Source organism: Lathamus discolor, chromosome 2 (assembly GCF_037157495.1).
Source record: "Lathamus discolor isolate bLatDis1 chromosome 2, bLatDis1.hap1, whole genome shotgun sequence".
NCBI lineage: Eukaryota > Metazoa > Chordata > Aves > Psittaciformes > Psittacidae > Lathamus > Lathamus discolor.
The window spans coordinates 154,844,180-154,871,102 of NC_088885.1; the positions used below are offsets into that span (position 1 = coordinate 154,844,180).

The 26,923-nt window shown below is 38.9% G+C and overlaps 1 protein-coding gene across 1 annotated transcript in view; it reads right to left on the bottom strand.

Annotated features, from left to right (window-relative positions):
- FAM135B (family with sequence similarity 135 member B) overlaps positions 1 to 26,923 on the bottom strand; it is a 153,047-nt gene that overhangs the window by 97,842 nt on the left and 28,282 nt on the right. Inside the window, exon 2 of the mRNA XM_065669446.1 lies at positions 25,707 to 25,786. Within this exon, the coding sequence (XP_065525518.1) occupies positions 25,707 to 25,786 (80 nt within the window). The remainder of the gene's footprint in view (positions 1 to 25,706; positions 25,787 to 26,923) is intronic.

A 26,923-nucleotide genomic window follows, 5' to 3' on the forward strand; every position in this document is an offset into this window, starting at 1 on the left:
ATGCGTATTTTGCTATGTGTTAGAGAATATTAAGACACGTGGGCATTCCTCGAATGAATAGTATGCTATCTTATTAGAACTTAAGAACCGTACCACAAAATATAACCAAAGGAGACCAGAAAGTCTTTTGCAAATAGCTGTGTTTATCTAAGTTGCTTTTTTTCATTTACCATCTGTTGGAGCCATATGCCTTCTTAAATAAGGGCTAATTATAGGCCTTTACCGCAACTAATCAAATAGTGGTAACTGTTGCAAACTTCAGCTGGAAATTTCATTTCTTCTTCATAAAAATTCTGCCCCCCCCCAGCCCAGACACTGAGGTGGTGGCCACCTTTTCCTGGTTTTCTAGACATAGGTTCCCAGTAGTTGCAGTTGATACATGTCTGCATAGGAGTAAGTCACAACAAGCTGGAGAAATACTAAGCCAAAGCACAGTTCCCAGCAAGTACATTAAAAGGGGTGACTTCAGAGCGGACAGTGACTGTGTCTAATAGATATCCACTGACATGGTGTTTTAGGTTTTCCTTCACTGCCCCTGTGCTGTTGTACTGAGGGAAAGAGAGAAAAGACACAACGCTGTCACAAAATTATCTGGCTTTTAGCACTGAAGAACTGGAGCAAAGACTCATTCAGTACTATAATTAAATTCCGGAAAAGAGATTCCAGCCTATGTAGAGAAAAATAAATCTCCTAATGAGCTAAAAAAATACAAGACTGCACTTTCATGTACAATGGGCATTTGTATAAATGTCCATTTATATAAATGTCAATTTACACCATTCAGGCAAATGTTTTATACGTGCCTCCAGTGTCAATGTCACTCTGCATTGCTGTGCAATGTGAAAGGACTGAAGGATAAAAATTATTCCAGTCCTAAATATGGCAAATCAAGAGTTGAAGTGCCTTTTAAAAGCCCTAAACCCTAAATAGCAAATTCAACATCACAAGACCATGGCAATTCCAGACTGTCATGCTGACCTTCCAGGAAGTTTAGAACTGTTCTGGTAGTAATTAGGATTAAAAATAAAAAAAAAATATATAAAATGAAAATGAAAATTATTTCAATTAATTCATTCCAGCTCTCAGACAGATAGCAGTTTCTCATTATAACCACCACAAACTCTTTGTACAAATGAGTGATGCACACAGAAGAAAAAGAACACTTTGGGATTTCATTTCAGCTACTCTTTTCTTCTGGCTACCAACGGGAAGGATTCCTTTCACTTTTCTCACAATTTATCATGATTTGAGAGCTGGAACACCACAAATATTTATAGATTCAGCTATGTAAGAGTTGAAATACATACATATATATGTGAGTATATGTACTTTACAGACACTTCAAGCACAGATATAACATTAGGACACACTCATTCTGGAAAACAGTAATGAGTGATGTCCCTCAGGGGTTGGTGTTCGGACCGGTCTTGTTTAACATCTTCAGTGGGATTAAGTGCGCCCTCAGCAAGTTTGCCGATGATGCCAAGCTGTGTGGTCCGGTTGATATGCTGGAGGGAAGGGATGCCATCCAGAGGGACCTTGACATGCTGTGAAGTGGGCTGATGCCAACCTTATGAAGTTCAACCATGACAAGTGCAAGGTCCTACACCTGGGTCAGAGCAATCCCAGGCACAGCTACAGGTTGGGCAAAGAAGAGATTCAGAGCTGCCCTGCAGAGAAGGACTTAGGGGTGCTGGTCGATGAGAAAATGAACATGAGCCGGCAGTGCATGCGTGCAGCCCAGAAAGCCAACTGTACCCTGGGCTGCATCAAAAGGAGCATGACCAGCAGGTTGAAGGAGGTGATCCTGCCCCTCTATTCTGCTCTTGTGAGACCTCCCCTGGAGTATTGTGTGCAGTTCTGGTGTCCTCAACGTAAAAAGGACATGGAACTGTTGGAACAAGTCCAGAGGAGGGCCACGAGGATGATCAGGGGACTGGAGCACCTCCCATATGAAGACAGGTTGAGGAAGTTGGGGCTGTTCAGCCTGGAGAAGAGCAGGCTGCGTGGAGACCTCATAGTAGCCTTCCAGTACCTGAAGGGGGCCTATAGGGATGCTGGGGATGGACTCTTCATCAGGGACTGTAGTGACAGGACAAGGGGTAACGGGTTAAAACTTAAACAGGGGAAGTTTAGATTGGGTATAAGGAGGAAGTTCGTTCCTGTTAGGTTGGTGAGGCACTGGAATAGGTTGCCCAGGGAAGTCATGAATGCTCCATCCCTGGCAGTGTTCAAGGCCAGGTTGGTCGAAGCCTCGGGTGGGATGGTTTAGTGCGAGGTGTCCCTGCCCATGGTGGGGGTGTTGGAACTAGATGATCTTGAGGTCCTTTCCAACCCTAACTATTCTATGATTCTATAATTCTATAATTCCCCTGGTGCCATACAGCATATATGGCATCATCTCATCCACACAACAGCAACTGAATCAGAAAGATCCTGAGCTAAAATCACAGACTTTAAGTCAAACAGGAACTTAAAGGTTTCCCAAACAGAGCTGTAACACTTTCAAGTCCTCTGATCTATGTTATGGATTGGGAACTAAATGCTCTCCTAATGTACTGTTGCAATGCCTGCTGAGTTCAAGAAGTTGACGGATGAAAGTCATACATTTACCAAACTTCTATCTTCAACAGTGTGGCCAGTTGAACTTTACTCAGAAGGCAAAATACTGTGAATTAAATATGTAAAACATTTTGTGACAGTCTAATAAAAAATCTGACAATAAATCTATTTTTTCAGATGTATGAAGCAGTCCCTACAATCCAGGTGCAAAATAAAAAACCTGAGGATTCAGAGTGAAGGACCATCAGACTTTCACTGGAAGAAGCCCCCATTGATGATTAGTGTTTCTGATAAGCCAGGCAAGTCATCTGTGTTTTTTAATACAAGTTTCTGATCCCTGGTCTGGATCACAAAAGTAAATACACAAAAAAAGGCTTCAAGATCCTATAGTTTTTTCGTCTTTGTGTAGAATACCAGTCAGGTCTTTAATATCTTTTGTATGATTGGTGTTCAGAATTAAGTTACGTACAAAAGAACTGATTCCTGCAGCTGCTGCAGTTGAGGACCTTTCATTCTATAAGCTGCAGGTTCAATTTATAGTGTGATGTTCAAGGTGGGTTTGTCATATCCGCATTTGCGAGGTGATCCCTCCACATTATGTTCTTTATTCATGTTCAAGTGGATCAAATCCCTTGTTCATTCATGAGAGACCTGATCTTAGTGCCCAGGTGGTCTGTGATTCTGACTGCTATGTGTGGTATTTGTATATATGGGACAAAGGGTAGAAACATATATACCTCCTTATCTGCCCATAAAATGGATGGAATAGATGGAAACTTACTGAGTTTCCAGGACAAGATAATCAGCTATAAATCAGATGTTGTTCTGACTCCAATTCTTTCCACAAATTACTATGTAATCTTTGTTCTGGAGACCTTTCACATGTACAGCACTAGTTTCTCAAGGCAAACAAATGCAAGCCTGACTCCAGAAAGGCAGTCAACATGATGAAGATTGGCAGAATAAGAACACAGGTAAGTTACATCAAGGCCTCATATTTTCAACATAATGTCATCACAACCCTTGAAGCAAGAGGTGGCACTTAGGTATTCAAGTGAATTAAAAAGGCTAAAGGAATAAAAAAATCACCTAACTACTAACACACATGCACACAAAAATAAATTGCACTTTCATTTGCTGAAATAGTTTTTGTTAAAAATATAAAAAGTATCATTATAAAGTAGCTTCCAAATAAGCAAACCACATTGTTATCCTATAAGAGGAACTGTTTCCATATCAGCCATAAGCTGAATTGAAACCTAATATATTTTTCTATATCTTTTGTATCTTTAAAACATTCTTTTGAGCAAATAATTTAAAACTTCCCATCCAGCTGAGAAGCGAGATTGCTCCTTTCCTAGGTCAGCCAGCTCTTGTCTGATTAGTGATTTAGTTGCTGAACTGACTGCAGAGCTCAGCACAATATGAGACAGAATTACTTTTTCTTATTCAGTTGCTTTTCTGATTAGATTCCATCAACTTCTGCCACCACACTGGTTTTTTTGAGTTGTGGTTTTGTTTTTGTTTTCTTTTTTCTTTGCTTTTTAATTATGCACATTATCTCCGTTGAAATCCTGTAACTTCATCTGGATCACACATGCACATAAATCAGCAAGAGACTGATCATGTTTTGTCAATGCATGTCAGGCACACCAGCCATTTAGCTTTCTGTCTGGGATTTCATTAAACTGCATTAATGTTCTCTCTGTGATGTGCCAAGAGTATCATTAGCTGTTCTCTTTCTTCAGGCTGTTTTCTGGTAAGGCTATTCATTGCCCTCAATCTGAGGTAAGGGTCATTCGAGAAAAGGGTTTGTTATCACTTTCTGGACAGTCTGTCTTTTTATTTGGCATAAACTTTGCATACATATCATGGTCCTGAATTAAGCTCTTAAATGGACCAAACAATATAAGACAGAGTCCTGAATCTAATCCCACCAACCTTACTCAACAAAACCCATCCAAGACTTTAAAACTTAAATTGCCCAAATTTCATCTATCAAAAAAAATCTCAAACAAACTCCCTTATATTCAAGATTTTAAATGTCTTTGTCTCTCCAATACAAATAAAGGTGCCAAAAAATTTTACTATTAGCACAAACTAGAAAGTAAACTTACAAAAGTCATGGTAGACAATGCTGAAAATCAATAGCAAATTTGGGAATGAGCTCACATACAGTGTGAAGAAAATCATGTATTTAGTGCCAAGCAGACATACACACTACTGTTGTATTAGACATCATATTGTAGGGGTAAGTGGCTACATGTCCTGGTTTGGGTTGGGATAGTTAATTTTCTTCCTAGTACCTGGTTTTAGCTTTAGTCTGAGAACAATGCTGATAACACACCAATGTTTTAGTTGTTGCTCAGGAACATTTACCCCGATCAAGGACTTCTCAGCCTCTTCTGCTCTGTCAGTGAGGAGGGACTCAAGAATGTGGTAGGGCTAATTTCAATTATTAAACTGTTCTTATCTCAACCCACGAGTTTTACTTTGTTTTGGGGTTTTATTTTGTTTTTAAGATGTATTGTGCAATATTTCGATAGATATTTTTTGTTTGGTGACAATCATACTCACAAGTTTTTCCAAAGTTTTAATAAAAACTTGTCTCTTTTTCTTCATCTCCTAAAATTATCCATCAATATCACTCATAATTTTGGAATTAAGAACCTAAAGTGCAGTCCACGATGACGAGTACACCTCCCTGACATAAGCTGACTATATTCAGGACACATGATTTTCACAGTTCGAATTGTAATCCATGGGTGGTTTCCTGGAGGTATTATAACTTATTATAGGCCTGTGTTGCACCTGCTTCCTAGCTTTTAAACTCTTTCCCAAAGAATAATAAAAGGAATAGTATATATTCAAGGGACGTAACTTTGGAAACAACCCATCATTTCCACTGCTACATTCCAGGGATGGGCTGCCCTATCCTTGGGAGTATTCAAGACCAGGTCGGGTGGGGCTTTGAGCAACCTGGTCTAGTGGAAGGTGCTCACATCCATGGCAGGAGGGTTTGAACTGGATGATCTTTAAGGTACTTTCCAACCCAAATCATTCTGTGATTCTATGATTTGAATTAAAAGAAGGAACATGCAAACACACTCTTCCTCTAGACTTTGGTGGTAAGGAAGTCTGAGAGAACACATTAGAGATCAACTAGCAAACATTGCACTTATCAGAAAAGTGCCTATAAAGAATGGCAGGAACACTCATAACTAGTCCCTTCCCTTTTCAATACTTTTACAAATGCTGAAAACTAAGGAGATGTCATTTTCCATTATTCAGGAAATAGTGATTTAGATTATGATTTTTCTACAGATATTAAGGAGAAATAAATTACAGTGCATTTTGCATAAGGCTTTTTCACAGCCCGTGTCCTTGTAAGGATGACTATCCTTGAAAATGAGAGCTATAGGAAATCATGTAAAATCCTGTGGATATGAATCATGAAGAAAAGACCAAGTATTAGATTGTTCTTATTTAAAATTAATAGAGGGAATTTAAAGACTTGATGGGAACTTTTCATACAAGCAGAAAGAATGAAACACTGCGGGGAAACTGGAAACCATCCAAAATAGGCTTGGCAAGAACTTTTAGCATAGATGGTAGAAAACCATCATAAATTATAAGGCGAAGAAAAAAAGAAAAAAAAAAGAAAGAAAAAAGGAAAAAAGGGAAGGGAAGGGAAGGGAAGGGAAGGGAAGGGAAGGGAAGGGAAGGGAAGGGAAGGGAAGGGAAGGGAAGGGAAGGGAAGGGAAGGGAAGGGAAGGGAAGGGAAGGAAAGGAAAGGAAAGGAAAGGAAAGGAAAGGAAAGGAAAGGAAAGGAAAGGAAAGGAAAGGAAAGGAAAGGAAAGGAAAGGAAAGGAAAGGAAAGGAAAGGAAAGGAAAGGAAAGGAAAGGAAAGGAAAGGAAAGGAAAGGAAAGAAGATTCTAGGTTTTATCATGACCAAATCATCGCTATACATCACATCAACATGATCATCATCACACTGATGACATCAAGCTGTGTGGTGCAGTCCACATGCTGGAGGGAAAGGGTGTCATCCAGAGAGACCTTGACAGGCTTGAGAGGTGGGCCATGTGAACCTCAAGAAGTTCAACAAAACAAAGTGCAAGGTCCTGAACATGGGTTAGGTGATCCCAAGCACAAATGCAGACTGGCCAGAGACTTGATTGAAAGCAGCCATGAGGAGAAGGATTTGGGAGTGTTGGTTGATGAGAAACTCAAAATGACCTAGCAGTGTGCGCTTGAGCCCAGAAAGTAACTGTGTCCTGGGCTGCATCAAAAGGAGTGTGACCAGCAGGTCAAGTGAGGTGATTCTGCCTCTTTGCTCTACTCTTGTGAGATCTCATGTGTAGTGCTGTGTCCAGCTCTTGGAGCCCAAACAGAAGAAGGACATGGACCTGTTGGAACAAGTCCAGAGGAGGCCACGAAGATGATCAGGGTTGGAGCACCTCCAGTATGAAGACAGGTTGAAAGAGTTGGGATTGTTCAGCCTGGAGAACAGAAGGTTCTGAAGAGAGCTTAGAGCAGCTTCCAATGCCTAAAGGGGCCAACAAGAAATCTGGAGAAAGACTTTTTACAATGGCCTGCAGTGACAGGACAAGGGGGAATGGCTTTAAACTGACAGAGGGGAAATTCAGATTATATATTAGGAAGAAGTTTGTTACTGTGAGAGTGATGAAGCCCTGGCACAGGGTGCCCAGAGAAGCTGTGAATGCTCCAATCCTGGCAGTGTTCAAGGCCAGGCTGGAAGGTGCTTGGAGCAACCTGGTCTAGTAGAAGGTGCCCTTTCCCATGGCAGGGGGTTGGAACTGGATGATTGTTAAGGTCCCTTCCAACCGAAATCATTCTAAGATTCCATTACTATTGCATAGCAAAAGCCTTACTGCATGAGCTGTTCAAACTTCCCTGGTTTATGGGGAAAGATGTGGAATGTTGTTCCAGACATCTAGCAGATTTCTTAATGTTCCAGAGCAGATTATTTTCTTGAGGGATCCGTATGAAACCCATCAGTTCATTTTGCTTTTTACATCCCTATTGAGATATCTACATCTTTTCACACACCTTGTGAACTGTTACCGAATTCAACAGTATTTGGTGTCAGAAAGTTTCAAAGGGTCATTGTCTTGAAAAAAATTCCCTTTGATGATGCTTAAGCTCTTGGTATTTCAGTGTCCTGGATACTCCTTCATTCCATTTCTTTCTGAAAGGTTGAATTCAGAGGTCAGACTTAGAACGGCTGAAGAAGCTTAGCTAGAGATACTGAAGCCAAGTACTTTCCCTTTGCACTGTCTGCTACATGTCTATCTCATATTTTAATCCACACTTCTATCTGGACAGCTATCCTTGAATAGATAAGCAGCAGCTGAAGATTACCATGCCAGCTAAAAGCCATAGATGAAAAGTTTTGCAGATAGCTCTTCAAAACCTTTCATCACATTGTCTCTCTGCCCATTTGTGAACCATCTTGTAACGATAGTCAGAGCTGGAATAATCTTAGTTTTAGAAAGTAACGCTAGGAGTTATTGTGAAACTTCTTAACAAAATAAGCTTGAAGCAGAAGACATGCACAGTCAGACAGATGTTTAACCAATGTTTTGTAAAGAGTTCATGTTCCTCCTTTATTTATTACCAAAAAAACCCCCTAAACAAACCAAAGTTGAGAAAGACAAAATAAATCCATGGCACAAATATTAATCCTATTCCAATGACCTCAGCACAGAACTTAGAACTAGACGTTCCTGTTCCCACTTTATCAGATACCTGGTTTATGGCACTAAGTAAATTACATGTGACTGGATTAAAATCCTGGCTCCATTATTCCTAAAACTGAATCATTAATACACACGTCCTCACTCAATACTCTTGTATACTGAAATCTGGGCAAACATGCAATATTCTGGTTCTCTGAAACATTATGCAGGCAGCAGACCTTTCTGGAGCCACACATGGTTGCTAGAAGCTCTGGACAACCAAGTGGTCAGTTCACTAAACTGGCACCAAAATAATACTAATAAATAATAATAGTAAAACCAACAATAATAGTAGACTCTGGTTTTCTTTGCAAAAGAAAGGCATTATTTCTGTGGTTTTATCCAGTTGCAGCCAAGGTTCTGCAGAGAATAAAAGCAAGAAGGCTCTTTCACGGACTGAATCCTGCAGAAGCTGTCTACATCAGCCAGAATTAAGGCTGAGTAGCTGACAGAATCTTAATTTCTACAGCAAAATGAATAATTTAAATCACAGTAAAATGAAATCATGGTAAAAGTTCCTTTAATATCTTGTTGATATTTTCATAATTTCTACATTTCTCTGGCTTAAATTACTCAAAGTCAACTAGTTTTCCTTCATACTTTTAAGGCAACTTCAATGTCTTTTTTAGAAGGTACACTACCAGGTAAAGAAATAGAAGTATCAGTTTCAAACAAATTGCATCTAAAGCTGTGTCAGCACCTCTGAAGAGAGCTTGTGTTGGAAGGGCAGATCTTTCTTCAGTGCAGATGTTCTTTTCCTTCTTGAGAACGTTGTTGAGTCAATTACCATTGGGTCATTTAGAATCATAGAATCATAGGATAGTTAGGGTTGGAAAGGGCCTTAAGATCATCTAGTTCCAACCGCCCTGCTATGGACAGGGACACCTCACACTAAACCATGTCACCCGAGTCTCTGTCTAACCTGGCCTTGAACACTGCCAGGGATGGAGCATTCACAACTTTCCTGGGCAACCCATTCCAGTGCCTCACTACCCTTACAGTAAAGAATTTCTTCCTTATACCCAATCTAAACTTCTCCTGTTTAAATTCTGGAAACTCTCTCAAAATATATGAAAAAATAATGGTTTTCAACTCAAGCCTGCAGGCTTTATGGAGTAATCCCTGCCTGGAGTGGTTTTGTTTCTTTTCTGCTGCAAACTATCAAGGTGTTTTGTAAAACCAACCTCTTCCAAGCTGAGGATTGCTTTTACCTTCATGCTGCTCCCTTTCAGTTCTGTTTCATATACTAATATCTACCTTGTACTCAGATTGTCACAAAACCCTCAACAGGAAGTCCCTGATCATTTGGTGAATAAAAGACACTTTGATCAAGTCATCCAGTCACATCTTTAATTCATCCTTCAGCTTTTCACTTGTTTAACTCAACCTTTGCTCTTTTAAATGAAGGATGCTGCTGCTGTCCCTTTGGTCTATGTTCAACAGTATTTAGAGTGATATCAAAATCAGTCTCCTTCAATGTGAGGTCTGGGTCAGAGGAGAATAAGGTTTTCAGTGAACCACAAAGTATGTGAGCCCTATGACTAATCCCCATGGAAGCATTGCTCCTTCTTGAGTTCTTTTATGGAAATAGGATGGAATTTGATAATTACTTGCTTGTACAAAAACACCACAAACATATTGCTTATCCTTTCCCTAGCAATGGATCAGCCACTTGAATCAAGAGATTAAGTGAATCCAAACTTCTTTGCAGGAATAGGTTGGCTACCTCAGGTGTCTGCATTCCCCTTTTTCTCCAGGCTGCTAACAGACATAAAGGCTTTAAGAATAAGGGAGGGGTTTTATCCTCTTTATCCATGATTATATTCTACATCACAACTCACATTATGGAGCACATATTTAGTAAATGGTGATCACACTGTATGAAACAGAAGTACCTCTTCCTATACTTCCCTGAGTTTGTACTCACCATTTTGTTTCACTGTATGAGCATAGTCATCAGGCTTTTGTTTGCAATCACTCTGCAAGCAACCTCACAGATGCAAGCAACCTCACACACACAAGCAAATGCTACATTCAGTTCAATTCACTTGTGTTTTCACTAATTGGCTGGCTAATGTGAAATGTACCCCATAAGACCACCCACATCGTGCAACTGAACACTCTGTCAGGGAGCACACTTTGTTGAAGATGCTCATCACTAATGAGCCTCAGATTCCTTCCGTGCATAAGCAAATTTCCCATTCCACGTAGCAATTATCTAAATGAAGGTAAAGTTCCTGATAACTTCCACTGATTCCTCTCAGCTCATGATTAAAAAGATGAAAATCATTAAATAACTTTCAGTCTCAGAAAAGAGATGGATACCCAAACTAAAATATTGGGGTTTTTGAAAGACATTTTTACATGGGCTTTCCTCTTTACCCGAAAAAGACAACAGTAAATGGATGAAAACCCACCTCCAGATGATATTGTTCTAAGTTTACTTCATTGTGTTGTCACTCAGTTTCCTGTTGCAGTTAACTACTGCCAAAACCAGGCACTGTGCAATATAAACAGTGAGCAACATTCTAGATTAAATCTATTTGGTATAACATGAAAGCCTTCCAGTTGTTTGAATAGCTTAGAGGCAGTCCATCATGTGAACATTTTTATGGCCTTCGCCACATCCTCACAGTGAGTTCTTCCCCTGCTTTATCCCTCACAGTGCTGATTGTAGATACTATTCACTCATTTACAGTTGAGAACCTGAGGCAGAGCATGACTTGGGCTCTTCTCCTCAGGAGTATTCAATGTAAGCCAATGTAAATTGGGTCTTTGAGGGACTTTGAAGATCTGAATCTAAGTGTCTTGTATAATAGTGGAGAGAAAGTCTGTTGGAGAGTAGGAAATTGCAACCAGATCTCGCAGTTCACTGGCAGTCTAGACTCCCTATACTTTCTGTTCCTGATATTGTAGAAACTTTTGTTACTGGAAATCAAAAGATGCAAAAATTTGCAGTTCAATTTGTTTTTATTAAAACCTGAAATGAAATTCAGAAAAATAATTAAAAAAAAAAAATCCCCAGCTTCCTATTATGATCCACAAACAAACAAAATTCATTATAGAAACATAGATCTCTGCTTTTGTTTCCTGTGTCTTGCACTAGTATGAAAGCACATGGTAATTGCTTGGTTCCTGTCAGAGGTCCTTTGTAGGCTTTTATAATCTAAATCTTGGGACTCTGAGCTCAGATGAGTGTAATTTTAATCAAATATTATTGTTTCTTGTAGCACAGAGGTTCTTATTGTGTTACTTCTTCAAGAGATTTTTCAACCTCCCACAAATATAACAGCTACTTTATTAGTGGTCAAATGGTGTTCATGGAATCATAGAATGGTTTGGATTGGAAAGGATCATCTTAAGGTCATCCAGTTCCAACCCCCTATCATGGGCAGGGAACCTCACACTAGATCATGTTACTCAAGTCTCTGTCCAAGCTCACCTTGAAAACCTCCAGGGATGGAGCATTTACCACTTCTCCGGGCAACCTGTTCCAGGGCCTCACTACCCTCACAGTAAAGAACTTCTTCCTTATATCTAACCTGAACTTCCCCTGTGGAAGTTTGAACCTGTTACCCCTTGTACTATCACTACAGTCCCTAATAACAAGTCCCTCTGCAGCATCCTTATAGGCCCCCTTCAGATACTGGAAGGCTGCTATGAGGTCTCCACGCAGCCTTCTCTTTTCCAGGCTGAAGAACCCCAACTTTCTCAGCCTATCTTCATATGGGAGGTGATCCAGCCCCTGATCATCCTCGTGGCTTCCTCTGGACTTGTTCCAGCAGCTCTATATCCTTCTTATGTTGAGGACACCAGAACTGCACACAGTGCTCCAAGTGAGGTCTCACCAGAGCAGAATAGAGGGACAGCGTCACCTCCTTCAGCCTGCTGGTCACACTTCTTCTGACGCAGCTCAGGATACGGTAGGTGTTATTACACTGTTTCCTACTACTTAAAAGGAAGGGAATTAAACTTTGATATTTCTGAGTAGGTTACATGGTGAAAACTCAAATTCTAACTTCCACATACGACTTAGAATAGAGCCTACTAATGAGGCTTCCTAGATCCAAGTCATTCCAGTACTACCACTGAGTTGCAGCCACTAGCCCTGAATAAAACTTTCAGGACAAGATCTGTCATGTCTCATTTTAGTCACAGAAAAGGCAAGCAATTAATTTAAGTTGCTTTTTTTCTTATGACCAGTTAAGAGAAATCAAGACCTAAGAGCAGAAAGAAAGCTTATAACCTAAAATTCATGCTTCAGATATGTGGAATTAAGTCCCTCCAGTGTTACGTATGAAGGAAACTTGTGCTATAATATTAGACTACTCCATGTGACTCTGAGACTACTCAAGTCTATAATTAATATTAAGACCATGTGAGAAACTCCCTTTTCTCTTCCTGAGACTGTGAGTTGAAGTCCAATGCCAAGACCAGAATAGATGGAAGAGATGATTCAACCATATCAGGGGCAAGGTAGAAACTGTAGACATACGCAAAACTCAAATCCAAAGCAAAGTGATATATGATATATATTTATCTAAGTGGTTTTTAAAGATGAAAGATATAGATGGATAGACATAAACAGACAAATCCAGGAGATCATAGATGATATTAGTCACCAGGTGTGGAAGTACTCTCAGCACAACATTAGGCTACATTTGCATAAGGCCCTCACCTTCACAGCAGTGGCATTACTGTTCAGAAACAGTGGAAAGAGAGGAAGTTTAGGGAGAGTTGCATTGAAATGCCTCACTTAGCACTTCCAACTATTTCCATGCATAAAACGTGGTCTCAAGTTATACTTTTTTCCAGCTCCTGAACTGCAGAAAAAAACCCACAGAATTTTTGGCCTATATCTGTGCAGATTTTGGGTAGGTTTTTTTTTTTGTGAAAATTATTTGAAGAAACCTGACATTATAGAATCATAGAATCACAGACTGTTTAGAGAAAGGACCTTAAAATCCCCTAGTTCCAACCCCCTTGTGATGGGCAGGGACACCTCCCACTTGACCAGGTTGCTCAAAGCCCCATCCAACCTGGCCTTCAACACTGACACAATACCAGTAACTACACAACAGAGCATACTGCACATACAGCTGAGATAACAGCCAGCAAACCTCTATCAGAGCAAGAGCCAGGATGAATAATGTACAATGTGCTGATGAAGAAACTTTCACCACGAATATGCTGCTCTCAGGAGGCAAGTTATTTTAGGGAAGGTGTTGTATTAGGTCACAGAATGTACCAGGTCAGAGCTATGCTAAAGATATTCAATATGTTTTTGTGATTCACAGTACAGACACAAACTCTTATTTTGCCTCACAAGAACTTGGCCTTAAAGCTGAGTTAACTCACAGTCATAAGGCATGCTGAGATGTGCAGATGAAAAGTGCTTTTCCGAAGTGATAAGACCTAGTAGCTGTTGCTGAATAAATACCAAAACTCATTAACCAATGTATCTGAGGTACTTATAATGAAATAGTTCTTTTTCTCCACATTTTTCATAGGTTTCCTCTGCTGCTTCTGAAGACATAGATACGTGTTTTCCTCCATATACATTGTTGTATTAATCTTGTTAAATTATTAAATAAATAGGTGTGGGGAGTGATAAGGTGGTAAGATTTGCATGAAAAAGAGTTTGGGAATGAGCTCTGAGGCCTTGGTGCTTGACAAGCCCTGGGGCAATGAGTTGGAACCTTGAAGGACAGGGAAGGTAAACCAGAAAGCCTTGGGAGGATGGGCCAGGATGTAGTTGTGGCCGGAATCTCAGTTGGAGGATGTGGGGGTTGTGAGATGGTCTGCAACATTGTGATTGGACTATTTACCTAGAGAGTTTCACAGTGGCCAGTGAGATTGAGCATTGTATGTATGTGCAGATTGGGAAAGAACCGAAAAAGGGAATAAAAAGGGCTTGGTGGTAATAAACAAGGATTTGAGTCTCTGCATCAATTTGAGTCTCTGCATCAACTTGAGTCCGTGTTGTGAAATGCCAGAAGTAGGTTTCTATTTTCCTTTGTACATAATTAAAACCCCAGACCTAGACACTCCTCCACTTCCTTACTGTGCCACCTACACTAGAGTGCTGAGGGCCAGCACCTTCCACCAAACTAACCTTTGTTTCTTGCCATGAAGGACTATGGAACTGATGATACTACAGAGCCACTGGCTGTATTCAGATGATGAAAAGCAGAAGCTGGTCCATTCTGCAGATTTTCTAAATGCGTATTAGTTATTTCTGGCAGGTTAATGTGTAGAGATGTGGGACAAATGTTTTAATGAGCAGAATTATGCTCTTAATTTTGGATGTGGTACAGCAGCGATGATGCTGTTACAGCATACTTCCATTTAGGACACAAGCCATATTCAAAAACCTCCCACCTAGAAGAAAAGTCAGTGGTTTTAATTACATTAACAGATTCCCAGATTACTGTTATTACAACTCATTATGCAGTGTGTGGTAGAAATAGTAGGTCAAACATTTCCCTCTTTGGATCCACTGTATTACTCTCAAAAATGTGAACCACCCGAAGTTTCAAGACCATAAATAATTCTGTGCTCTCCTACACTGTCACATACCCAAAAATATCAAAGTTCCTTTTATTAAGTAATTAAGGTTCACAATAACCTTATGATACAGATACAATTAACCCCATTACACATATGGGGAAATTAAAACAGAAGGAGGCTGACTGCTCAAGATCAGAGCCGGAAAAATGAGCCCAGACATCATAGGAACTAAGGCCCAGTAAATCTTCCTGGATCCTCACAAATAATCCAACTATCATATACCATACAGGGACATTTATAACTTCAGCTCAGCTCAATGCTACAGACAATCAGGGGGGTTTGTATCTGTTAAGCTCTGTCCTGAGGTTTTGTTTCTTGTATTGACTGGCTTGAATGTCTACATTGGTTGTGGGGTACTGGACATATCCCTTGGTTACCATCCATATGTGCCACAATTTAATTTCTGTGTCCTTTCTTTGTTTAACCAATTGAAATGTCAGTAACACAAGGTTCTTCTCTACACTATACTTCCAACTGAGTTCCTCTTGTAAAAGCAATAAATGCTGAAAGAAGTTTCTTCAAACTAAATATGAGTAACACAATTTCATGACTCCTCCTCAACCTTTTGTCAGAGAGAATACGAACAGGCTTTGTAGGCAGCAAACAGTTCAAGACTGCTGTTCAAAGCAGGTTCACTCTCCATACAAACAGATGCTGCCAAGCAAAGCCTAAAGCAAAATCAACGTTTTCACACTGGGACATATGGTCCAATGCCAAAACTGATCAGTGCATCATGGACACTGTTGTAGTAGCTTGCTAGGTACTGCTGGATAAGCTGCCTACAGCACGTTTCAAAGGTCCTGCTGCAGATGGGAGACTGAAAGATATGAGAGGACATACTCAGTGAGACCTTCCTTTAAGGGCAGTACACACATAATCAGTGAGAAAGCGATTTGACACTAGGCATGGATTTATACAACCACACACATCCCATCTGTGCCTCATACCATCACACACATACCATCTCATCCCAGCTTAAGATCAAAATGAAATGTAAACATTTAAAGGGCAATCTCAGTCCAGCAAAAGTGCTTATACCTAAATGGACTGATTTATTCACTCATTTCTTCTCACACTTAATGGGTATATAAGGCAACTGTAAGAATAAAATTGACATTGCTGCATTCAAATCCATACTCTTTGTTCATGCTGGTCATGATAATTCATACTAAAAATCGTAGAATGAGAGGATAGCTTGGGATGGAAGGGATCTTTGAAGTTCACCTGGTTCCAAAGCCCTCTGCTATGGGCAAGGACATCTTTCAATAGATTATGTTGATCAAAGCCCTATTTAACAGATATTGAATCTGATTTTCTGTAGTTTCTTTCAGCAATAAAGATAACACAAAGAAGATGAAGGCTAACTAAAACTACAAGAGAAGGAGATATCAGATGTCTCTAATTACAGCTGCTAGAAAGGCAATGGCTATTCTGCTTGTTTCTACTGTAAAAAGTTATCAACAGAAAGAAGGCTAATCCTTTCTCTCGAGTGGAAATGAAAACAACAACAAAAAAAACCAAACCAAACCTGAGAGCAATGCCCCCAAAACACCATTTTCTCTTAAAAATAAACATTGAACATCCTTCTACAAAGTTATGCCACAGTTTAAACACCAGAGCTGTGCTTTGTGCACAAAACACTAGCTAAAGTTTTATGGCTTAGGTTCAGAGGGTATCAGACTAGCTATAAAAAAATGATTCCTTTTGAGCAGAAAAGAATCTATGAAAAAATCCCCAGAACTTTTCCCTCTCATTGTGACATCTTTATTCTACTCGGGACATAAGTTTTCTGTTGGTGGGAGATTTTTCAATCATCAGCTAGAGGGTATATCTCTGTAGTTATTTGGATTCTTGTTGTTTATCTTATATATTTGAAGGTTATGATGTTAAGCATGTATTTGTATCTTTGAAGCTGTGCCACCATTTTACAGATAAGACAAACACAAGGACACACAATTTGTCCTGCTCTCTATGTTCCCTGTTTTAATCTGTAGGCCACGGGATTTTCATTTTGATTCCCTGTCAGTGTTATTGATGGGCAATTAAACCAACCAGCACTCCTTGGCTAGAATAGTCATTTAGGCAAACTCTTCTGAAAGGTGCACACGTACACTTGAATGCACAGAAAATTCTTTCATTTTTTTCCAAGTTATGGTTATGTCTAATACATAATATTATGCTTCAGAGCTAGTGACCACAAAGTAAGGTCCTAGAGATCTGCTAATAGCTGAACCAAAGGTCAGTTCCTGGTCCAACAAAATTAAAGCCTGGCTTTTATTTCCTAGTTTATTCTTTGCCCATCAATCTCCATCTATGGTCCATCTATATTCATTCATCTATGGTGAAAATGTAACCATAGTTTTAGTCTTGCAAAATATAAACAAACAAACTACATCACTTCCACAATTCCTTTTCAATTAATAGATCATTGTGCCATTCCAAAAGGAAAGTCTTTTTTTCCTGTTAATAGAGAAAAAAATAAGAAAGTTGTTCTCTCACTGAAGTCATCTCCTAGCTCTTTTATTTTTACCCTGAGAAACCATTTGAAAGCATTATGCAAACTCCTGAATCAAGCTATCATCTTTGATTATCTGCTGCAAAAGACAAGCTTACCATTTGCTCTATCTGTTGACCTTGTCACCTTTTCTACTCTTCACTATTACATGTCTAATTTGCACACACACATGAAGGCACAAAGTGAAATCACAGCCTTTTTGTGCCAGCTGATTTACAAGCACAATGGGAATGTCCCTCTCTGCAAAAGTTCCTGTAAATTCTTTTATAGTAAACGAACAGAAATAGGTGTGATTCGCCTCATCTTAAAATAGACATGTTAAATTACTCCATCAAACTACATTTTTCTCTCCTTTGACTATAAAGAGAGACTGATTAGCTTAGGTGGAGACACCCACAGCATAGACATCAGCAGTTAGATAAGATAATTTTTACCCTTAGTCACAGATTTACAGCGCTTCTTCCATCTTACAGCTATAACTCAGGCTACTTATGATTTATTGCCTGCCCTTAGAATACAGCCTAACACATCATTACAAGACAACTGTTTCCTGCTAGTACAGAAAACTTGGAGAAACAAGTTTCGTTAGAAAGCTTGTATATGAATCATGTAAGATACCCTTCCCAGGAAAGAACCACTTTATCTGGAGCTGTTATATATATGTGCGTGTCTCAACAAATGAATGTCTGCTTCTTACACTGGAACTCTCATCTATAGATCTCAGAATATTTGACTCTTAATTTTTCTATGATCTTCTGTGTCCCATGGTTACTAAGACATCCTAATGACCTATACTCTCTCAAGAAGCCACCACTCCCTGTGACATATCTGTAATGATTTGCCTAGCAGAACATTGGGAAATAATCTACCATCCATAAGTATTTTTAAAGACAGGCTTAGAAATACTTGTGGTCCCCATACAGAAATACAGTTGCACCTTCCTGAAACTGTAGCCATTTAGTTAATACTACTTAAGACCCCAGTGTCTTTCAGCTCAGATGACTGGTGAGACTTTGTATTCATCACCTCAGCTGGGTAGCAAAACCTTCAATTCAGAATGACCTGCTAAATCTGAAGGTAAAACTATGAAGAGGCTGATGTGACCAAGAATGTCATCTTGGTCGAACAAGCTTCTTACTTGAATCCCTCTAACACATGGCTACAGTCATGCTGCATGCTAAATATGATTTAACGGTGGGCTTGACAATGTTAGATTTATGATAGGACTCAATGATTTTAAAGGTCTTTTCCAGCCTAAAACGATCCTATGATTCCATGAAACACTCATGTGTTTCATATGTCTCCTGTGTTCTATACAAAATCGATATATACTAGTTCTAACAGCTGACTGTAAAGATTTTAATGATTTGTCACAAACGATACATTTTTTAATGCAACTGCGCCTTTTTTTGGCACTCAGTGAACAAGAAATATTGTAACTTATTGCAGATTTGAAGCTGTGTTAGGTTATTTAGTTAGCCCATTTTGACATCCCTGTTTCAGAAGTATCTTTCTGCTGAAACTTTACTGTTTCAGGCTAAGGAAAAAAGAAAAAGGAAAAAAAAAAAAAAAGAAGACTGAAACAATACAAATAATCAGTGACTTCTGAAAATGTAGACTCTAAGGGCAATGAATCAGGGTTGAACCTGCCACATTTATCTACATGCACTGAATTCTATATCTGCTTTTTAGAAGCCTTGAAAACTCGGTTGCTGAAGTCTGAAAAATACACATTCTTTAGCAAAGGAGTACTCATGCGGACACTCCATTTTTACAATTGAGCTAAAATCAGCCTGCTTTGAAAGTGCAAAGACAACATTTTTTAGGCACAAATTCTTTCAATGCATCATCATTTTCCTATTTAAATGTTTGAAGAGACTTGTTTTAGTTTTGAAATACTATGTTTAGCACATACATATTTAGAATAAATGCAGATGTTATATTTAGTTTAAATAAATTCTAAAGAAGACAAAGTTCAGAAATGTTTTCTCTCTCAGCGCGACTTTTGATTAAAGCTGTACCTTTTTGAGATGAATCCTGTATCTTAACCTTGCCTTTTCACATTTTGAATTAGCCTCATGGAAAGAATTACATAAAACACCTCTCCACCAAAACATAGATTCAGTGATGCTAAAAAGCAAGATGTCCTATTAATTTCCTTGTATGAAAGACCCTAACATAAGTGCAGTCACTTAGCACTCTATTAGTCTATAAGCTAATGACTTACTAAGCTCAGACATACTGAAATACGAGATGATGGAATAGCTGCTCCACTTCAGACCAGCAGTAAGTTTTGTCTTTGCTTTCTCAAATATATAATGTTTTGTCAAAATAAACATAATCTATGCTTTTTGTAATGTTTATTTCTTTTTCCAAATTCATTACCAGTTCCCTTAAGAACCTTGTTCAGTTAGAGAATTCATGTCTGAAAATAATCCTGTGCTTTGGAAACTTAAGTGAGCAAATATCCATTTGTTTTGTTACCTAACTCTGTAGCTGACACTATATATTTATTCCAAAGATTCATTCAGATGAGAGAATTGCCTGAGTAAAGTGTGGAACATCACAATAGGACACCACATATATTTTCATCAGTGCAGAGCAGGAAGAAACAGTTGTCTGGATGTAATTTACCTACTGAATTAGTGTAAATTACAAGACCAAACTGTACATTAGACTGAAGGCGGCAAGGATCACTGTGTGGGGAAATCAAAGACATGTAAGTAAACCTGTAAAAGAAGAGAGCTCTGTGAAGGCCAAACCATACTGGAATGATAGGTCTGAAAAAGCTGTATGGCCTATTTAACTACAGAGCTGAAGGTCATTCTTGGCCTCAAGCAGCAGAAATACTGCATTGGCGCACTGCTTCTGAACAACTGGACCCTGTTTCTGCCAGACTTTCAGGTGGCCACTGATGAAAAAGTTTTGTGTCTCAGACTCACTGCTAGAGGAAGAGACTTGCATCACGTGTTGGTGCTTAGAGGCCCTTCATAGCTCTTGCCTCCTCCACTGACAAGGTCTCAATTTTGAGATGTGATGCTGCTCTGCATCTCCAAAACCGTTGCTTACCCCACCGCCACCTGCATGATCTGCCCACGCTTCTGGAGGGGAGAAGCGAAGGGGTCCTGCATAGTTCAGGGTCTGCAATGGAAAATCTCCCAGCCACAAATATATATTTCCAGCTTCCATTCCTTCAGCCTATGAAAAAGCCTTGACTGAGAGAGTCAGAGATATCTTCAGTTTACTGCTTTTCATCTTTTTCTTTGGTTTCGTTCTTCTTCTCTCTTGGAATATCATAGAATAGGTATTCCAAAAAAGAACACTTAAATTGTGGATTAAAAATTCTTAAAATGCCCGACCATCTTGATCTCACAGCTAACGAGGTTCCCTAAGACAACTCATCTGTAAAATAACTTCTCTCACAGAAGGTCCTCTCTAGATATAATTTGTATTTTTCAGGTATGTTTTATTTTATACATAAAATGCATATTTATTTTCAGATTACTTTAATAATCTTTTAAAACAAACTCATGGGTTTGTTAAAGCATATATCTCTCACCTTCCCCCTTTTCTCATACTTCAAAATCAGTAAACTTGTCCTCACTTAATGGAGGTAGAAATTACGTTTCAAAAAGTTATTGAAACTAATGACTGCAATTTCATACTGTTCCACAAGTATGGGTCTCTTTCTTCTTGCTCTAATGAGCAACCAACTGCAAATGCTTGTTTTGACTAAGTCAAGAATCCATTTACAAGAAAAGGTATTTCTTGAATAATCTTAGTAGAATTCCTTCACCTTGGAACTTCTTTGAGATATTGAAACACTGAAACACCCCCTAATAGAGACTAGAATCACTAATTGCTTATTAAAAACAAACACAAACCATTAAGGCACATATCAGAAATACAAATAGCCCCTTAAATTAGGTCTTAGGTGCAAGGTAGCCACAAATCAACATTTAATTTATAAGAGAAGGCAGACATAGGCCACTGCGTTATTCTTTTTCTCCTACTTTCCTGTGTCACAATTTAAATTATGCTTTTTTTTCTTGTCACTTACTGTCAAATAATTCCATTTTATGAAAAATCATCAAGCTATGTGTACATGAAGCACCTCTACTTTACCAGTCAAAAGAGTTAATGTGTAATGGCAGTCATGGGTACTTTTTCTTGACTTATCTGGAATACGTATTACATCTTATCTCCCTAGACTTATGTGAGATATATTAAGGAAGATCTGCATTCCTCAGCTGTCATTGAGCTTCTGTACTTATAGACAATAACCCAATTTAATTGACTAGAATGAGATGGAGCACTGCTACAATCTAATAAGGAGTAAACTAGCAGGTAATATTTTTCCTTAAATACTTCATATTGCTTGTAATTAGATTTTCAGGCCAAGTTTTCAGAAATACCTGTCTATTTGAAAAGTTTTGAAAACTGACAATGTGGTACATCTGGATGAGAGAAACAAAAGAAATCTGAACAGAAATCAAAGTCCTGAGTAATTTCTTTAGTTAATATTCACCACAAAAACAGTTTCCTTGGCCTGTAAGGTAAACAGCTAGGCAAGCAGATGGGCGAGCAGCTTTCCGTGGTTGCAGTACATGAGAATGAGGCATAGTGGGTCTAAAACCAGAACATTTAAAAAAAAACCTGACTGCAACTTCCACTAATAAAGAATAATTCTCTCTCAGCAGCAATGCTTACAGGAGGTGTGTAGATTAGTGCGAAACACTGCAGAGGAAATGAAAATGTGTACTTTTCCAGAGATTTGATTTAGCTGGCATCTTCAACAGTGTAATCTATTCTCATATTCTTTATAGATACACTGCTAAGATTCATCTCATGCATACCATCTTCCTTAAGTAATTCTCATTTATACTGCTCTCCTGGTCTCCAGCATTTCCCATTCTTTCAGGTGGGGTAGGAAACCAAGTTAAAACAGCTAATCGTAACTATTTCTGACCAGTGTTATTCTCACAGTGTTTTAATCAGTGACTTTTAATCAATGGGTTAACTTTAAAATAAAAATATTTTAAAGATATGTTTTTAAGCTCCTGAACTCTTTTATCTAGTCTCTATAACCTGGAAATCAATGAATCATAACTTCTATGAATTCTAAAAATAGTTCCAAAATACAGAAGAGCTGAAACCTGAAAACTTACTGAAGGCACTTAGTGGATAATAAAACAACTCAGCCAATAAGATAATTATACAAATGTGCAACTGTGAGGTGTGCAGCTGTGAGGTGGCATATTCTCTTTCCCTGTTCCTTTAGCTGTTTGTGCTTAAGTCACGTAGATTCAGCCCACCATATGCTGCAGGTGGACACCATCACATGGTGGCATATGTAAAAGTCCCATAAATTCACTCAGGAAGGCCTTGCTGGCATTCAGCTTTAAGATATTTCTGCATTTGCTCAGCCTTGCAGAACCAATGCTGAGGCCAACGAAGTATGTGCCGTTATGAGATACACAAGAGGAAGTGGAGAGCATCATTTGCTCTTTATGACCCAAAAGCAGGCTGCATCAGTCATGGTATCTATTCAAAGACAGGAAGCTAAATTTCATGAGGGGTTTAAACCTGAATGAGAGCAATTAAAGACTTTGCGGGACAAGCCTCGTTCTTTCTCTTCTTTTCATTGTTGAGAAAGTCTTTAGGAAAGCTACCTTGCTAAAAATGTGTAGTAGTATGAATGAAATGTATATTTTTTATGAATATATATGTATGCGTATACATATGTACAGCATGCATATGTTCATGCAACCTGAATCAATATAAGCTAATGTGCAGCCTTGATTAACTAAGTGATCAAATCAGAGGAGCTCCTTGGCTCCAGAACGTCTTCCCTTTGCTTCAACTGTAGCACATAGCCCATTCTCTTCCCACAGTGTAGATAGAACACGGCCAACATGTGGACCCTGTAGTAGGTTGTCAAGGCCTCCTGTATACCCTGTTGGTCCTGTATCATAGATGGAGTCTTTGTTGGGCAGATTTGGCTGGCAACCACCAACAGAATGACGGGGTTTGGTCTCTGTTGCTGAAAGCAACTAGTAGGAAGCAAACATTGCTAATGCTGTCAGCTCCCATGGTTTTATCATAAATCCTGCAATATTTAATAAAAAGAAAAGGCCACATGCACTGGAAGATAAATACTGCCTCTTCTTTATTTTATATCTTTCCATATTTTATATATTTCGTTACTATCTATATTCACAGATATTACTTTATAAAATTACATAATTGTTTTCAAAATATCTTCCAGTTCTTACAGATTAATCCTATGAACCTGATAAGGAAAATATAAAAAACATTTCCTTTAAACCTAACTCATGAATCCCACCTATTTTGCATTCACTCTCATTGCTAAGGAAGGAGTTTATTCACTAACACCCTTGTTTTCTTACAATACAACTTTAATAGGCAAGTCTTACTGAAACATGCACAACAATTCAATTAGTTCCATCCCAGCTATCTCGATACTGAGAGAGATCAGTGGCATGAGAACGAAAAGAACATTATGGAGTGTTTGCCTTCAAGTTCAGACCCATTAAGACTCTTGCAGACCTATGAAATCAATTAGGAAGTACTTGTGAAAATAGCCAAGGAAAAACTGTTTAAACCCTTAACAGCTTAAATACCCACATCTTGATGCCCTATGAAGCTATTAGACTTGAGTCTGGATTGCATTAGCACTATGAAAGTCAGTTACTAATTCTGTAACCACACAGCCTGTCTTGCCTCTCTCCTGCCCATGCTTTTACATGAATTGCTTCTAACAAGGGTGAAAGAAGAAGAAACACTTAAGAAAATACTAATCTGAGTGAAAAGTAAACACAGAAAGTCACTGAGTTTCTTCCTTAAATAATGCAGCCATGCCTGGTCCAATGCAGAATATGAGTAGTTTTGGGGGATTCACTGTAAGTTCTTGAGGGTTTTTTTACCCATAGAAAGTAGAATTGTAGCTATCTTCATACTGGGAGTATTCCATCAGTTCAAGAATATTTATGCCAGAAACTACTGTAATTTGAGGACATTTCCAGAGAAAAAGGGACTCCAGGGGATTCTGGATATGCCTAAGGTGAATTATACTGGAAGGTGATGAAAAATAATTTTCTTTCTTCTTTGGGGATTTTCATACTAATAGGTTTTCCAAACCTGAGCTACGTTATGTATTTATTTCCTAAAGATATTTCTCTATTTGCATTCTGAGTCTGGGAAAACTTTTCAGGTGATTTCTTCATATTTTTGTACAAATTTTTGCAGTTTATACAAATATAATTTGTCCAATCATTTCACATTTTAATGTGTCTTCGTATTAGAATGTATTTTCATTGAACCAGACTTCCAGACTGAGAAGTACATTTCACTTAAGAACCTGTAATCCACAGAACAATATTAAACTGGAAAATTCTCAGATTTAAGAATTATATCCCCAAAGTTCAGGAACTCATGAATCCTGCACTACATTTGTATTTCCTCTATGCATAATATTCAGTCAAAAGGACTCTTGAAGTTATTCTCTAAAGGCTGTTGCTAATATTTTACATTGGATTTGTGTTGGTAGAAGGGAGGCTGCAGGGTTTTCTTCTGTGAGAAGCAGCCAGAAGCTTTCATCATATCCAGTGGATTCAACACCAGTCATCTGCAAGGAAGACCCACTGATGGTCAAGTCTAAGCACATCAGTGATGGTGGTAGCGCCTCTGGGGTAACATATTTAAGAAGTGGGGAAACTGCTATGCAACAGCAGCCAGGAGAAAGGAGTGAGAATATGTGAGAGGAACAGCCCTACAGACACTAAGGTCAGTGCAGAAGTAGGGCAGGAGGTGCTTCAGTCACTGGAGCCCAGATTCCCCTGGAGCCCATGGTGGATACTCTCCTGTTATATTTTCCCTTCCCTGTCCATCTGAAGAGGGGGAGTGACAAAGCAGCTTTGGTGGGCTGCTGACATCTAGCAAGGGTCAACTCACAACACACTGAAACAATTTTCAACCAGAAATCGCTTAGAATAGTAAACTAACTATTTCCATTGTCAGCTGGGAAAGCCATGTATAAGCAGGACTGCTTGCAGATGAAACAGTGAGAATTTGCTCTGTTTTTCTGATAGACACAACTACCAAAACTTGAAGCCCAAACTCATACCAGAACAGAGAGCTGAACAGCTACTAATTATTAGGGAAATCCAGTTTTGGATCCAAATCCAAATCCAGGCTCATCTGCTCCACACACACAATCTCCTCCTCCATGCTGCTCCACCTCCAGTCATGTCACATCTCTCTGGGACCTGCTTACCTGTCTGTCTTGCAATTGTAGCAAACAGCCTGTGGGGAAGCTTGGATGGGATCTTCAGTCCAGCTCTTATCTGGTAATACCTGGGGGGAAAGAATTAAATATTACATGTCACAGGTGACCACTCAATTCAATCCAAAATTCTGTTAGGAACACTTCCTGGGCAATTGCACTCAAACAGGAATGCTCAAGAGAAAGGGCAGGCTCAGAAATATTGAGTCTTTTGCTTTTTAGTTTTAACTAAAGTGGGTTTACACTGATTTTAATCAGGCCCCTCCTATTTTACAGCAGGCAGACTGGACACAAGGGCCTGATGTGTGACTAATGAGGAAAGACTGTGAAAAGTTCTTGACTTCACGTAGGGAAAAAAAACATAGAGAAATATCTACAATAAAGAGCACTGAAATCAGACAAGTGGAAAAAACAAAGAAGAAACTTCAGTGGGAAAACAAGATATGTGCTATCTCATATCTAGGAAAATTCAATTTGTACATAGTGATTATCATTCTGCTGTTCCCTTTTGAGGCTACCGTATCATGAAAATATTAGCATTAATAGTATCTAAACCAGCTGTATTCTAGTTATATGCTATCCCATCAGTAATCACTATGTTAGGTGAACGAAGACAGGAAACATCAGCAATTTCACTGGCCTGCTACATACAGTGCTGGTTACTTTAGAACATTTGCAATTATGAGCTCAGTCTAAACAGAGTAATAAAACTCATCCCAGGCTTCCTTCATCACTACTTTCATGAATGAGGAATAGGAGGCAGTGCACACTGCAGCACCTAATCCAATGCACTGTAGCTCAGGATACCTCTCCCTGTTTGCAGATCTCCTACCGACCTGCTGTAATACCACGTTGGTGTTCTTTCTCCTTTTGCTGCATTTTCCCTCCTACTCTTTGTTTGGTCTATTTATTGATAAATTCCTCATATCTCATTAGCGTTTACAGATATTTTTGACCTGATTTGTGTCTAAGACTCTAAATACAATAATAAAGGTTAAATTATAACTGTTAATATTTGCTTAGCACCTAAAGACGTTAAGACACTTTCATAGAATTATTTTCTTAGAGGACCACAACTGTATTGTGGAAATGAAGAGTCAGAACACCCAGTTCTCTGTGAACTGCTGTATAAATAACAGCTCATACTGTTTACAGTTACTAATAATACCTTTGCTAGGGGTGTAACAGTGGTGTAACCAGATCTCTGT